This window comes from Halichoerus grypus, chromosome 11 (genome assembly GCF_964656455.1).
Source record: "Halichoerus grypus chromosome 11, mHalGry1.hap1.1, whole genome shotgun sequence".
NCBI classification, from domain to species: domain Eukaryota; kingdom Metazoa; phylum Chordata; class Mammalia; order Carnivora; family Phocidae; genus Halichoerus; species Halichoerus grypus.
The window spans coordinates 50,173,712-50,187,660 of NC_135722.1; the positions used below are offsets into that span (position 1 = coordinate 50,173,712).

Genomic DNA, 13,949 nt, shown 5'->3' on the forward strand with positions numbered 1-13,949 from the left:
CATGTTCCTGGGAACTATACATTGTGGATATTCTGTAAAGATAGATGGGCAACAACTTTATTCACACAACTAGGGTGCACAGGAGGAGAAATGTTACTTATTTTCTTTCTAAATCATCTGTCTTCTGCATAAACATCTGCCAACTAATTGTCATGGAAAAATTGCAATAACAACAATTTAAAAACCATACTGAAATTTAAAAAAAAGACAAATTTTTGCATCAGTTGTCTAAGTCCAGTGCAATAATATTCTCCTTAGGTCCTTTTAGTCTCTCCTAGCTGGTCTCTCCTCCAGCCAGCATCTTTATGTTCAAGGTATTCCCTTACATTCTGCCTCTACCTTGTTTCTTTTCCCTACTCTTTTCTGGGCTAGGAGATATGAGCTTTTTTTTTTTTTTTTTGGTCTCTCCCCACATCGTATCCCGTTTTTCCCTCATAGAAGCTGAATAGCTAAGATTTAAAGAAGGCAGGATATCTTCCCTGTAATATGATCAAACTCTATGCTCTTTCTAATCAAAGCCGTTCAAAGATTAATTCAGTCTCTCTCTCTCTCTTTCTCTCTCTCTCCATAACATCTGAGATTCAAACCTATTTTCTTCCAAAACATATCTAACAGTACTTCTCTTTTCTCAGTGCTTGGACTCAGAGGCTGTAAATAAATATTGCTTGTGTGTTTTTATGGAGGGAATAGGAGGAGTTATTTCTGTTATAAAATATTTGTTAAATAGGTGAAACACTGGGTGATAAGATGCATGGATAAACAGATATTATGGGCTGAATTGTGCCCCCTCCCCCCCAATTCATATGTTGAAATCCCAACCCCTAGTACCTCAGAAAGTAATTGCATTTGGGTAAGGTCTTTTAGGAGATAATGAAGTTAAAACGAGGCCTTTAGGGTTGGCCTTAATCCAATATGACTCATGTCCTTATAAGAACAAGAGACATCAAAGATATGCACAGAAGAAAGGCCATGTGAGGACACAGAGAGAAGGTGGCCATCTGCACGCCAAGGAGAGAGGCCTCAGAAGAAACCAAACCTGTCAACACCTTGATCTTGGACTTTGCTGGCCTCAAGACCTGTGAGAAAATAAATTTCTATTGTTAAAGCCACCCAGTCTGTGGTATTTTGTTATGGTGGTCCTAGCAAACTAACAAGAGGTAACTGTTTTTTTTTTTTGGTTTTTTTTTTTGGTTTTTTTTTTAAAGATTTTATTTATTTATTTGAGAGAGAGAATGAGATAGAGAGAGCATGAGAGGGGGGAGGGTCAGAGGGAGAAGCAGACTCCCTGCTGAGCAGGGAGCCCGATGCGGGACCCGATCCCGGGACTCCAGGATCATGACCTGAGCCGAAGGCAGTCGCTTAACCAACTGAGCCACCCAGGCGCCCCAAGAGGTAACTGTTTTGAAATGAATTCCAGGTTAAAGGTGAAGATGTATTTTTAATTATAGAAGGAATAAAAAATTCTGGAATCAGAATTGAAAACAAATCATAAAGACAAGGATATATGAAAATTCTTAGACTTTTGTGGTTGTCACTAATGTTAGTTTCTGATTCTGCACTACACAGCTAAGTCCCAGAAATCTGCATTTTTAACAAGCATTACAGGTGATTCTGATCCTGATTATCTGGGGACTCTGATTTGAGAAATACTGTTCATAACAATCAAATGTGTCTACAATGTGCTTGACCAAAAATTAAGGGAATGTGGCCACAAGAGGAAGCCCAGAACATTCTAAGGGGACCAATCAGGCCAATTAATTGGAATAACCTCTTATGGTTGGTGTGGGGATCTGGACATTCCTTAATATTTATACCTTTATAATCCCAAATTAGATTCATTAAGCTGGATACTAATTAGGTGAGTAATGAAAACAATGAAATGGCCCTCCCTTCCTCTCTCCAAAATGCCTTGCCCATCAGCTTTCAAAGTCTAAAAAACGGATGATTAACACTTCATATCCCTGTATTGACATATAAAAGTCCCTGGTTTAACTATCCTTCACAGGGGCTCATGTTGCCCAGAAGGCTCTAAGAATGAATTTGTTTCTCCAGTTAGCGCCGGGAAGTCTGGAAACAAAGGGCTGAGTCCTGTGTCTGTGTCGATCAGAGACAGGAAGAGAAAATGGAGTCCCTCAATGTAGGCAGGAGTCAGGAGCATATATAGGGTTACTTGGGGCATCAAGAATCAATGCTATCACAATATTTCCAGGAACTTGGTCTGACTCCTTTCTTGCCCTTTAGTGATGGGAGAAGCATTGAATTAAAAAGCCCCTTTTAATGTTACATAAGGTTATATATACCCAGATACACACACCTGTCACACCTGATGTGCTTAACTATACAGTTATGATACATTATATATAAAAGACTATCAACAACACCCACTATGCTTTTCTGAAGTTGTGGAGTTGTTCAAAATTTCATGAGATCTTTAAAAAGTAGCTACAGTGTGTAACATCTTCCCATGTAGGTATCTTATAAGACTATTCTCTTCTCCTCTTTCCCTTATCCCCAGAGTATAAGATAATGAGGTCTAGGGAGCCAGTCCTAGTAGGGAATTCATTAAAGATTCTTGAAAGAATCTCAGTGGGGACCTCAGCAATTTCATAAAAATCAGGGAGTTCAAAATCCACCCTCTAGTCTCTCCATATCCCTCAGAGCCTCTAGTTTTAGCCTTCCTTCTCCCCTGTTGCAAGGCCCAGAGGTTCTGGGCCTAGCTTTGGTAGGTGAGACAGGGTCTGGTGCTGAGTTGTGGAGCCAGGAGGAGGTGCCAGAAAGCTCAGCCTGAGCTCTGGAAAGGGAGAGGATAGAAGGGCATTTGAGGCACAAGAAAGGCTATAGAGGGTGCCTGTGGAAGGTGGTGACCACTGCAGTCAGATCTCACTGACTAAACCCAGGTCTGGTTTTAACACTAGCTTAGCAAAGAGACAGCTGCTTTCTCACACTCATTCACTTCCTTGATTTCCTGCCCAGAGAGTGGCAGTATGGGAGTATTACTGAGACCCAGGGAGACAGACAAATTAGGCAGACAAAACTGAGATGCAGGAGTGAGATGAGCTATAGGTTGGTGTCTACCCCTTAGCCTTAGACACAAGGTTAGCAGAATCAGGAGTTATTTCTAAGAAGCAGAGACAGAGGGGTAGGAAGTAGAGTGATCCTCTAAAAGAAAAGCTTGTCTGCGACATGAAATGACATTTTCCTGAGTGACCACAGAGTCTAAGTGTTAGAATTAGAAGTAGCCATTGAACTTGCCCAAATCCCTCTAGGAAGTATTCTCCAAGAACAACTACAAGCAGGCCATTTGTTAAATTTCCAACTCCCCTCTACCCTAGACAGCTGCTTTTTGAACTGGTCAGGAAAAACAATCCTCACCAAATCTGATAATGGATACTCTGAAGACCTTTAAATAAGAAGACCTTAGAAGAGTTACCTCACTAAGACCTCCCCAGTCGACAGGCTAAAGGTAATCTTTCCCTGGCAGATAACTCCTGGCTTCACTATTTTGGATTTTCTTTTACGTCCAGGTCCCTCCCTTCAACTTATTCTAACTCTCTCTCTGATTCCTATTCTGCCCTACGCCCTTTAAAATGTGAGGCACAAACTGATTCCAAAGAGAGTCCATCTTGAGCTAAAAGAAGGTGGGGCACAAAGACTTTTGATATTTCTATCATTTGTCATTCAATCTTCACCCATTTCAAGCTATCTCAGCTTTAAAAAACTGCCTGAGGGGCCCCTGGGTGGCTCAGTCGTTAAGCGTCTGCCTTCGGCTCAGGTCGTGATCCCAGGGTCCTGGAATCGAGCCCCATATGGGGCTCCCTGCTCAGCGGGAAGCCTACTTCTCCCTCTCTCACTCCTGCTTGTGTTCCTTCTCTCGCTTTGTCTCTCTCTGTCAAATAAATAAATAAAATCTTAAAAAAAAAAAAGAAAAGAAAAGAAAACTGCCTGGATGTATTAACCTAAATGCTTCCAGATTTTCAGAATGTTCCTTGGAGCTCCAGAGATTTAAGTTTGAATTCCAGCTCTGTCAATGATTGACGGTATGACTTTATGCACATTATCAAATTCTGTAAGCCTCTCTCCTCATTTGCAAATCAAGGTAATACTACTAACTTGCAAGGTTTTTCTAAGGTCTAAATGGTATTTCTTTTGTAATGCTCCTAGTACAGCATCTGGCAAACAGTAGATGCATCAGGTATTATAAATAAACTTTTATATTATTAAATAATGTATATTCTTTCTTCATTACCCTACTTCGTTTTCATGTCAAAACATTTTCTGCCTTAAGTTTTCTGATTTATATTGTTAACCACCATGTAGCTTGCCTGTCCCTGACAGGTAAGTTTATCACAGCTCTTCTGAATTCACTTTGATGAATGATGTGGTGACCACTGATCACGGCCAAAGCAGAAGCTGAGGAACAACACACAGGAGCCAAGCTGACCTTCAAGTGGAGAGTGAGTTAATGACACTGGCTACAAATTTCACTGGTATTTGGAGTGAGGAAAAAGTGTCTACATATATATTTGTGTGTATGTCTCTAGTAAGTTTATTAATTTAGCTAAAGAGTAAGCACTTTTTTGGGAGGTCTATTAAGCCCTTGATTTTATGCTCGCTGCTTCTAGTTGACAGTGAATTGTCCTCTATGCAGGACGAAAGTGTAATGGTTGTTGAGATCCTGGAATCTAGAGAAAAATCAGATCTTGGTTCAAATCCCATTTTGGCTCTTTCTTATATCTTCGATCTTAGAAATATTAATTTTCTCTAAACTTCTGTTTCGTCATCTATAGTATGGTACTATTAATAGAACTTTATTCACAAGATTTTTTTAAATAGACACCAAGTTAGTAACAGCTAACTAAATAAATTTAACTTTTATTCATGCATAAAAAAAGTGCTGAGTGCCTACTGTGTACCCAGGCACATTCTAAGCACTGTCTTTACAGAAGTAAACAAAGCAAAACCTCTGCCCTTTTTGAGCTCACATTCTAGTGGAATTATTAACTGAAAGTGGGCAGATTAGTGTTCTGAAAGTCAGGAGGCTTAAACTGACATAAGACCTCTGCCCAGTGACTGTACTTTCCTGAGCCTTCATTTCCTAATCTAGAGAAGAATAAGTCCTACCAGCATTATTGCCTTCTATTCTGTGGACTGTCATGGACTCTGTCTTGCAACTGGGGGTGTAGCCATGGTTGATGATGCTTCAGTCTTTCCTCCCACCTAGGTTCATAGCAGTTGAATTCTAGATCTCTAGGGAATGCAGGTTGCTGACTAATAGGAGAATCAGAGCTTTGATACGACACTTCAACAGTCAAGAATAACTTTACAAATAGTCATTCATTCACTCTCCAGTTCTTACTGGAATTATGTGAGCTGAGTAGTACATATGAGCTGTCTGGATCAAGCTAGGCTTCCATAACTGGAAGATCAGATGAGAAGGTGAGTGAAGGACTCATCTGTGTCTATAACACAAAGGTGAAGAAAGAAAGAAAGAAAGAAAAAGAAAGAAAGAAAGAAAGAAAGAAAGAAAGAAAGAAAGAAAGAAAGGAGAAAAAAGAAAAGAAAAGAAAAGAGGAATGAAAGAAAGGAAGGAAAGAGGAAGGAAAGAAAGAAAGGGGGAGGAGGGAAGGTAGAGAGGGAGAGGGAGGGAGTAAGGAAGGAAGGAGGTAAAAGAATAGCAAAGGAAGTAAAGGAAGAGAAGGGAAAGGAAGAGAAGATGAAACAAAGGTTGGAACATTAATGAGAGTCCTGGCAGAAGAAAGGCGAGTGAGGAGTGTTTGCTTAAAGATCTCCTCAAAAGGGGTAGGCAAAGTTAGGTATAACCAACAAGAATAGTGAAGATTCTCAGACCTCTTAGTTTGAAGGAGAAAGAAAGAAAAAAAAAATTCTAAAACAATGTTCAGAGGGATTAAGGGGCCAGAAGGAAATGACCTCTGGAAGAGCTGTACAGTTCTGGGTCTAGTTGATTCTAATGTTTTGTTTGGCTTCTAATTTCTTCCCAGGTACAACCCCTAGCTTTTTCTGAATTCATTTTAAGAATTTGGGGAATCCAACTTTCCTCTTCCCTCCACACACAATGACTTTGGGATCCCTGGAAAGCAGCAGCAACATTTCCTCCACCTTTCTGCTCAGCGGCATTCCTGGGCTGGAGCACATGCACATCTGGATCTCCATCCCATTGTGCTGTATATACCTGGCTTCCATCCTGGGCAACTGTACAATCTTTTTTATCATTAAAACAGAGCCCTCGCTCCATGAGCCTATGTACCTCTTCTTATCCATGCTGGCTGTGACTGACCTGGGTCTGTCTCTTTGCACCCTCCCTACAGTGCTAGGCATCTTTTGGATTGGGGCACGAGATATTGGTCATGATGCCTGTTTTGCCCAGCTCTTTTTCATTCACTGCTTGTCCTTCCTGGAGTCCTCTGTGCTACTGTCCATGGCCTTTGACCGCTTTGTGGCCATTTGTCGCCCCTTGCACTATGCTTCCATTCTCACCAACACGGTCATTGGCAGGATTGGCCTAGCTTCCCTGGGCCGCAGCGTAGCACTCATTTTCCCATTGCCTTTTATGCCAAAAGATTCCCCTACTGTGGTTCCCCAGTTCTCTCACATTCCTATTGTCTCCACCAGGAAGTGATGAAATTGGCCTGTGCCAACATCAAAGCCAACAGTGTCTATGGCATGTTTGTCATTGTTTCAACAGTGGGTATAGACTCACTGCTCATTCTCGTCTCCTATGCCCTGATCCTGCATACTGTGCTATCCATTGCATCCAGGGCTGAGAGATTCAAAGCTCTTAACACCTGTGTTTCCCACATATGTGTTGTGCTCCTCTTCTACACTCCCATGATTGGCTTATCCATTATCCACCGCTTTGGGAAGCAGACACCTCATCCGGTCCAGGTGATCATGGGCTTTGTGTACCTTCTATTCCCTCCCCTGATGAACCCCATCGTTTACAGTGTGAAGACCAAACAGATCCGAGATCGTATAACCCATGCCTTTTGTTGTTAGCTGGGTCTTGTCTTAGAGGCATTAATTCATTAAGTGTACCCTTACTCCTCTATCCTTTATAATATCCAATGTGCATGGAATGGAGGAGACTGTTATTTATTTACTCAACAAATACATAAAGGAATGATCAAGAAGTCACAGCTCTTGCAGAATTATCTCTGCTCTGATGGAGGGGAAACACAATGCAGTATGATATGGGAGTTTTCATTTTCCAAAAATTGCCACAGGGGTATTTCTAATCCTACATTCTCCTCCAGAAACTTGTCACTCCCCCTCATCAAGAGATGAAGTCCATTTTTTCTCTCCTTGTAACTGTGTAGGCCTTTCTACAGTCATGTGTTACTTGTGTTGCTCAAAGTAAAAATAAGTTGATATAGGAGCAAAAAGAGAAATATTTTCTTCTAGCTGGGAGAACAGAGTGTCAGGAAAGATTTCCTTGAGTTGACACAGTAGCCAGCCATAAGGAACATATTGGAGTGTGGCAGTCAGACTGGAAAATTATGGTCTTATCTGAAGGAATAGAATCTGCAAAGCTGAGGCAGAGGTGAGAGAGAGAACAATGCATCCAAAGAGATATCTTAAGTTGTTTTTGTCGTCATTGTCCTCTAGCATGTCAGGGAAAAGTAGAGAACAGGGGGGTGGAGGAAGGGGAGGTGGTAAGTAGAAAGAGGTTGAGGCTCTGGCCATATCAGAAAGGTCATAAACCAATGAACCAAAAATAGATAATTCCTTATACCCTTTTATCTGTCCATTACAATTTTGCCACCACTTTGCCCAAGAAAAAAAAATATCTTTCAAGACCTAAATGTGAGACTTGAAACCATAAAAATCCTAGAAGACAGCACAGGCAGTAATTTCTCTGACATCAGCCACAGCAACATTTTTCTAGATATGCCTCCTGAGGCAAGGGAAATAAAAACAAAAATAAACTATTGGGACTACATCAAAATAAAAAGCTTCTGCATAGTGAATGAAACAATCAACAAAATTAAAAGGCAACCTACTGAATGAGAGAAGATATTTGAAAATGACATATCTGATACAGGTTAGTATCCAAATTATATAAAGAACTGTTGCAAATCAACACCCAAAAACCAAATAATCCAATTAAAAATGGGCAGAAGACATGAACAGACATTTCTCCAAAGAAGACATACAGAGGGCCAATAGACACATGAAAAGATGCTCAACATCATCCATCGTCAGGGAAATGCAAATCAAAACTACAATGAGATATCACCTCACACTTGTCAGAATGGTTAAAATAAAAAATACAAGAAACAACAAGTGTTGGCAAGAATATGGAGAAACAGGAACCCTCTTACATTGTTGGTAGGAATGCAAACTGGTGCAGCCACTGTGGAAAACAGTATGGAGGTTCCTCAAAAAGTTAAAAAGGGAAGTATTCTATAATCCAGTAATTGCACTACTGGGTATTTACCCCCGATATACAAAATCACTAATACAAAGGGATACGTGCACCCTTATGTTTATGACCACATTATTTACAATAGTCAAATTATAGAAACAGCTCAAGTGTCCATCAATAGATGAATGGATAAAGAAGATGTAATACACACACACACACACACACACACACACACACACACATACACACACACACAATGGAATATTATTCGTCCATAAAAAATAAAATCTTGCCATTTGCAACAACATGAATGGAGCTAGAGAGTACAATGTTAAGTGAAATAAGACAGTCAGAGAAAGACTAATTCCATATTATTTTATTCATACGCAGAATTTAAAACACAAAACAAACAAAACAAAGCAAATGGGAAAAAAAGAAGAGAGAGAGACAAACCAAGAAACAGGCTCTTAACTATAGAAAACAAACTGATGGTTACCAGAGGGGAGATGGGTGGGGGGATGGGTTAAATAGGTGATGGGGACTAAGAGTACACTTATTGTGATGTGCATTGAATAATGTATAGAACTGTTGAATCACTATATTGTACACCTGAAACTAATATAACACTGTATGTTAACTATACTGGAATTAAAATAAAAACTTAATAAAAAATTATCTTTTGAGTAATATATGTCAATATAGTATTTGTAATTTTGTCTTGGAGGTATCTTTGAGGAAAGCAAGTCTGGATAAAATGCTATTAAGTAGGGTTTGAACATCTAGGGGGCAGATTGAGGATGTCATGTTCCTGCACAGCACAGGATCAAGAAAGGGAGTAGCAGAGGGCTAAAGATAAAACCTCTATTACAGGGTTTATGTGGAGTGAGTTCTCATTTGAAGTTGGACTTAATCTGAGGCTATCTGGCACACCTGACATTTAACTCTTGACAGGTTATGCCTTCCCAACCAGTGTCTCATTCTGTCTGACATAAGAAAGCTGTTTCTGCAATGATGGGGTATATGTGAACCTTGAGTGTTATATGAGGAAGATCCAAGGGTACTTATGCAAAACAAATAGAATAAAATAGAATATATGTGTGAGTGTCATGGGTGGTTTGCATTTTGGGTGTCTGGGTACACACAAAACTTCAGGAAAACCATAAAGCCACATGCCTCTATTTCTATCGGTACTACTTTAAGTTTAATATTATCTATCACTTGAACTACTGTGTCTCTTCTGTTTTCCCACCTTCCAGTCTTTTCAGCTTTATTGAGGTATACTTGACAAATAAAACTTGTATATATTTAAGGTGTACAATATGATGTTTTGATATATGAATTGTGAAATGATTATACAATAGTCCATAATTGTGTGTGTGTGATAAGAACACTTAAAATCAATTCTCTTGGGGCACCTGGGTGGCTCAGTTAGGGAAGTATCTGACTCTTGGATTAGTCTCAGGTCATGAGCTCAGGGTTGTGGGATCCGGCCCCACATTGGGCTCTGTGCTCCACGTGGAGTCTGCTGGAGATCCTCTCTCTCCCTCTGCCCCTACCCCTGCTCATGCTCTCTCTCTCTGTCTCTAAATAAATAAATAAAATCTTAAAAAAAAAAAAGATCAACTCTCTTGGCAAATGTTAAGCATACAATACAGTATCATTAATTATAGTCACCATGCCATATATTAGATCTCCAGGAAGGAAAGAATGAAGATTACTTCCTGGTTTGAGTTTGGAAGAATTAAGTGTATGAGACTTCTACTTAGTGAGATAAAGAATACTTTATAAGGAACAGGCTTAAAGGGAGGAATTAATTAATTGCATTTTTAAGATATTGAGCTCTAGTTGTCTATGTAACACAGAGAGTGTGTAGTGGTTAAGAACTCCAACTCAGGAATAAATCGGCCTGAGATGAATCCAAATTACATCACTTACTAGCTGTGTGTCCAGGAAAGTTTTTTTTTAACCCCTACAAGCTCCTACTTTCTCATCTGTCAAATAAGGATAGATAATAATACCTCTTAATGGGTTAACAGAGGAATAAATGAAATAAGGTACCTTATGTAAAGCATTTGGTACAATATATGGTACTTAGTAAATGATCAATAATTGTGAAGTACTTTATTATTGTCATGATTCTCATTAAAAAGTAGAATCAATTAGGCATTTGGATCTATGGCCCTGGAGTCTGGAAGAGAAGGCAATGCTGTGGAAATAAATTCATGACCTGGAGTTATATATTAAACCTATAATAAGGCAAGACTATTCTCATTTACCTCTCTCAAAGAAAATTCAGAACTGGAGTCATAAACTCAAATCCCTGTGAAGGTCACCTAGTAAGATAAATGAATGAGGAAAAATTGTGGAAGACAAATAGCAAGTGGTAGGGTCTGATCTCCTGGAAACCCTGTCTTAAGGGACATGACTACTTGGCTCCAGAATACTGGGCTGATAGTACTAGATGTGCTGACTTTTAAAAAGAAAATAAAAATCTGGTCCTCTGCCCTTTTTAAAATCAGATTATTCAGGGGGTTTTCTTGAGGCTGAGTTGTATAAATTCTTTATGTATTTAGGATATTAATCCCTTATCAGACACATCATTTGTAAGTATCTTCTCCCATTTAGTAGGTTGTTTTTTTGTTTTGTTGATGGTTTCCTTTGCTATGCAAAAGCTTTTTATTTTGATGAGGTTCCAATAGTTTATTTTTGCTTTTGTTTCCCTTACCTGAGAAGACACCTAGAAAAATGCTTCTACAGCTGATGTCAAAGAAATTTCAGTCTATGTTTTCTTCTAGTTATATGGTTTCAGGTCTCACATTTAAGTCTTTAATTCATTTTGAGTTTATGGTGTAAGAATGTGGTCCAGTTTCATTCTTTTGCATGTAGTTGTCCAGTTTTCCCACCATTTATTGAAGAGACTGTCTTTTCCCCATTGTATATTCTTGCCTCCTTTGTCACAGATAATTGACCATAAATCACTATGTTGTACACTTGAAACTAATATAATGTTGTGTGTCAACTATACTAAAAAAAATTATAGGATTAGAAATAATCAAGTATATTATTGTATATGAATAGCACAAAGTCAAAATGTTGCTTTGGAAGAATATTTGATAAAACATGAAAATAAATTCTTTACAATGTAACATAAAAAATATCCAGATTCTTATGTAAAATATCATGGGTTTTTTTAAAAGATTTTATTTATTTATTTGACAGAAAGAGACACAGCGAAAGAGGGAACACAAGCAGGGGGAGTGGGAGAGGGAGAAGCAGGCTTCCCGCAGAGCAGGGAGCCCGATGTGGGGCTCGATCCCAGGACCCTGGGATCATGACCTGAGCCGAAGGCAGACGCTTAACGACTGAGCCACCCAGGCGCCCCTAAAATTTCATGATTTTTAAAGATTGAGAACTAGTTCAGTTTTTAAATAATTCACAGTTATATGGATGAAATAAAGCCTTATTCTGTAAGCTTTGTCCTGTGGACCAACACTTTGCACATCTGGCCTACCAGCATCCCTCAAACAGCCAATTTCTCTCATTTGTTCTTTTTCATTTATATCCTGGACAATGATGTAACATAAGGCTTTAGACCAAAGGCAAGTGGCCCCAAAGAGACCTGACCCCAGTCCTCAGGCCTGCAATTTTAGTAATCACTCAATTTCTCTAAGCCATAAATTTTGGACAAGAGTAATATCTATTTCAGATATTTACAACAAAGATCAAATGAGATATTGTGCATAATATATTTGGTACAGTATGGACAAATAATACATCATCAATTAAGTGTATACAATATATTTGCCTCTCAGATATATGACCTAATCTCTCCAAAGCACTAAATTAATCTATCGAAGATCTTATTCCCTCCTACCAATCTGACCACACATGAAAGAGGGTGAAATCCCAACACCTTCCTTCCCTCATTGTTCATGGCTTCAATTCTTCCAGCTACCACACCCAGGACCAACCCTACAGTGCCCTCACCTTTGGAAGTCTAGAAAAGAGGCTTAGGTCCGACATGTTCTTTAACCCAAAAAAAGTAATTCTCTTTTCTTCCAATTTCTCCCTTCTTTTACTCCATTGGATTTTTTTTCAGAATTTTTGGGGGCTTATAATAATATCTACTTTAATAAGTTGAAGTTAAGACTCAAAACAAATGACTGTATGGAAATATTCTGAACTTCATTTATAACCATTTCAGTTATCATTTGTTGTGTGGCCTTAAGAAAGGTATTGCATTTTTATGGGCTCTGGTTCTTTATTTGCAAATCAGAAACTTGTAATCAATGAATTCCATGGCTCCTTCCCATTTGTAAGAGTCTTTGTTCTCTGGCTATTGTCTGTTTATCCTTGCCTGAGTTTTCATCAGGCTTACAGCAAAGAGGTCCAGCTCTTTTCAGCCTCTTGACCCAAGGTAAGGCAGAAAAAGACACAACAGCCAGATCGTGGCTGGGGGGGTGGGGATTCTTTAGGGCCATGGACTTTGTTCTTTACCCCAGTTGTAGTAAGAAAGAATAGGAGTGTTTTAAGTGAGTGGATAACATAAGGTGTTTTACGAAAGGTCACTCTGGCTGCAAAGTGGAGAATAAACTGGAGGGTGAGACAAAAGGAAGGGTCCAAATTAGGAGCCGATAAAAAAGTTCTTGCATAGGAGGATGGCGATTTGGATGGGAATTATGGCAAAAGAGATAGATCAGGAAAAATTGATAGATGGTTGGGAGAAAAACTTCTATAGGTCTTCATGTCAGTTTGGATGTGGTAAATAGTGAGATAGTGGACACTGGTGTAAGAATAGATTTGAGTTGAGAGAAATAATAGGGGAGGCAGTTCTTCACCTTTCGTAAAGCAGACAGCAAAGTTCTGGTAGACATTATAGCCTTTTCTTTAGGCTTGGCATGATTGTAGGACAGGAACTGCCTGAGGAAGGGGTCACAATGCTCTAATCTGTAGTGATTGACACGGTATAATTTCAGGCCTCTGTCCACAGAGATGTTCAGGATTTTTTTTTTAAATAATTTATTTCTTGGGGCCCTTGGGTGGCTCAGTCGTTAAGCGTCTGCCTTCGGCTCAGGTCATGATCCCGGAGTCCTGGGATCGAGCCCTGCACGGTGCTCCCTGCTCTGCGGGAAGCCTGCTTCTCCCTCTCCCACTCCCCCTGCTTGTGTTCTCTCTCTCACTGTGTCTCTCTCTCTCAAATAAATAAATAAAATCTTTTAAAAAGAATTTATTTCTTTATTTGAGAGAGAGAGAGAACACACACGTGGGGAGGGGAGGAGGGAGAAGGAGAGAGAAATTTTAGCAGACTCATTGCTGAACCCAATGCAGAGTTTGATCTCAGGACCCTGAGATCACGACCTGAGCTGAAACCAAGAGTTGGATGCTTAAACAACTGCACCACCCAGAGGCCCCAAAATGCTCAGGGGTTTAAGCTTAGGAAATGAGCAGCAATTTTATTCAATGATGGTCACTCATGAACTCACAAACTTATCAACAAATATTGAGTGCTTCATTGTCCAAGTATGTGTTAAGCAACTTGGATGCAAAAATAAGTAAGTCTTACAAA

The 13,949-nt window shown here is 39.5% G+C and overlaps 1 protein-coding gene across 1 annotated transcript; it reads left to right on the forward strand.

Moving 5' to 3' along the window:
* Positions 1 to 6,073: 6,073 nt before the first annotated feature.
* Positions 6,074 to 7,014, forward strand: OR51G2 (olfactory receptor family 51 subfamily G member 2). The gene is given in 2 exon segments (XM_036114416.2): positions 6,074 to 6,569; positions 6,572 to 7,014. Coding segments are annotated over 2 exon segments (939 nt in total).
* Positions 7,015 to 13,949: the final 6,935 nt, after the last annotated feature.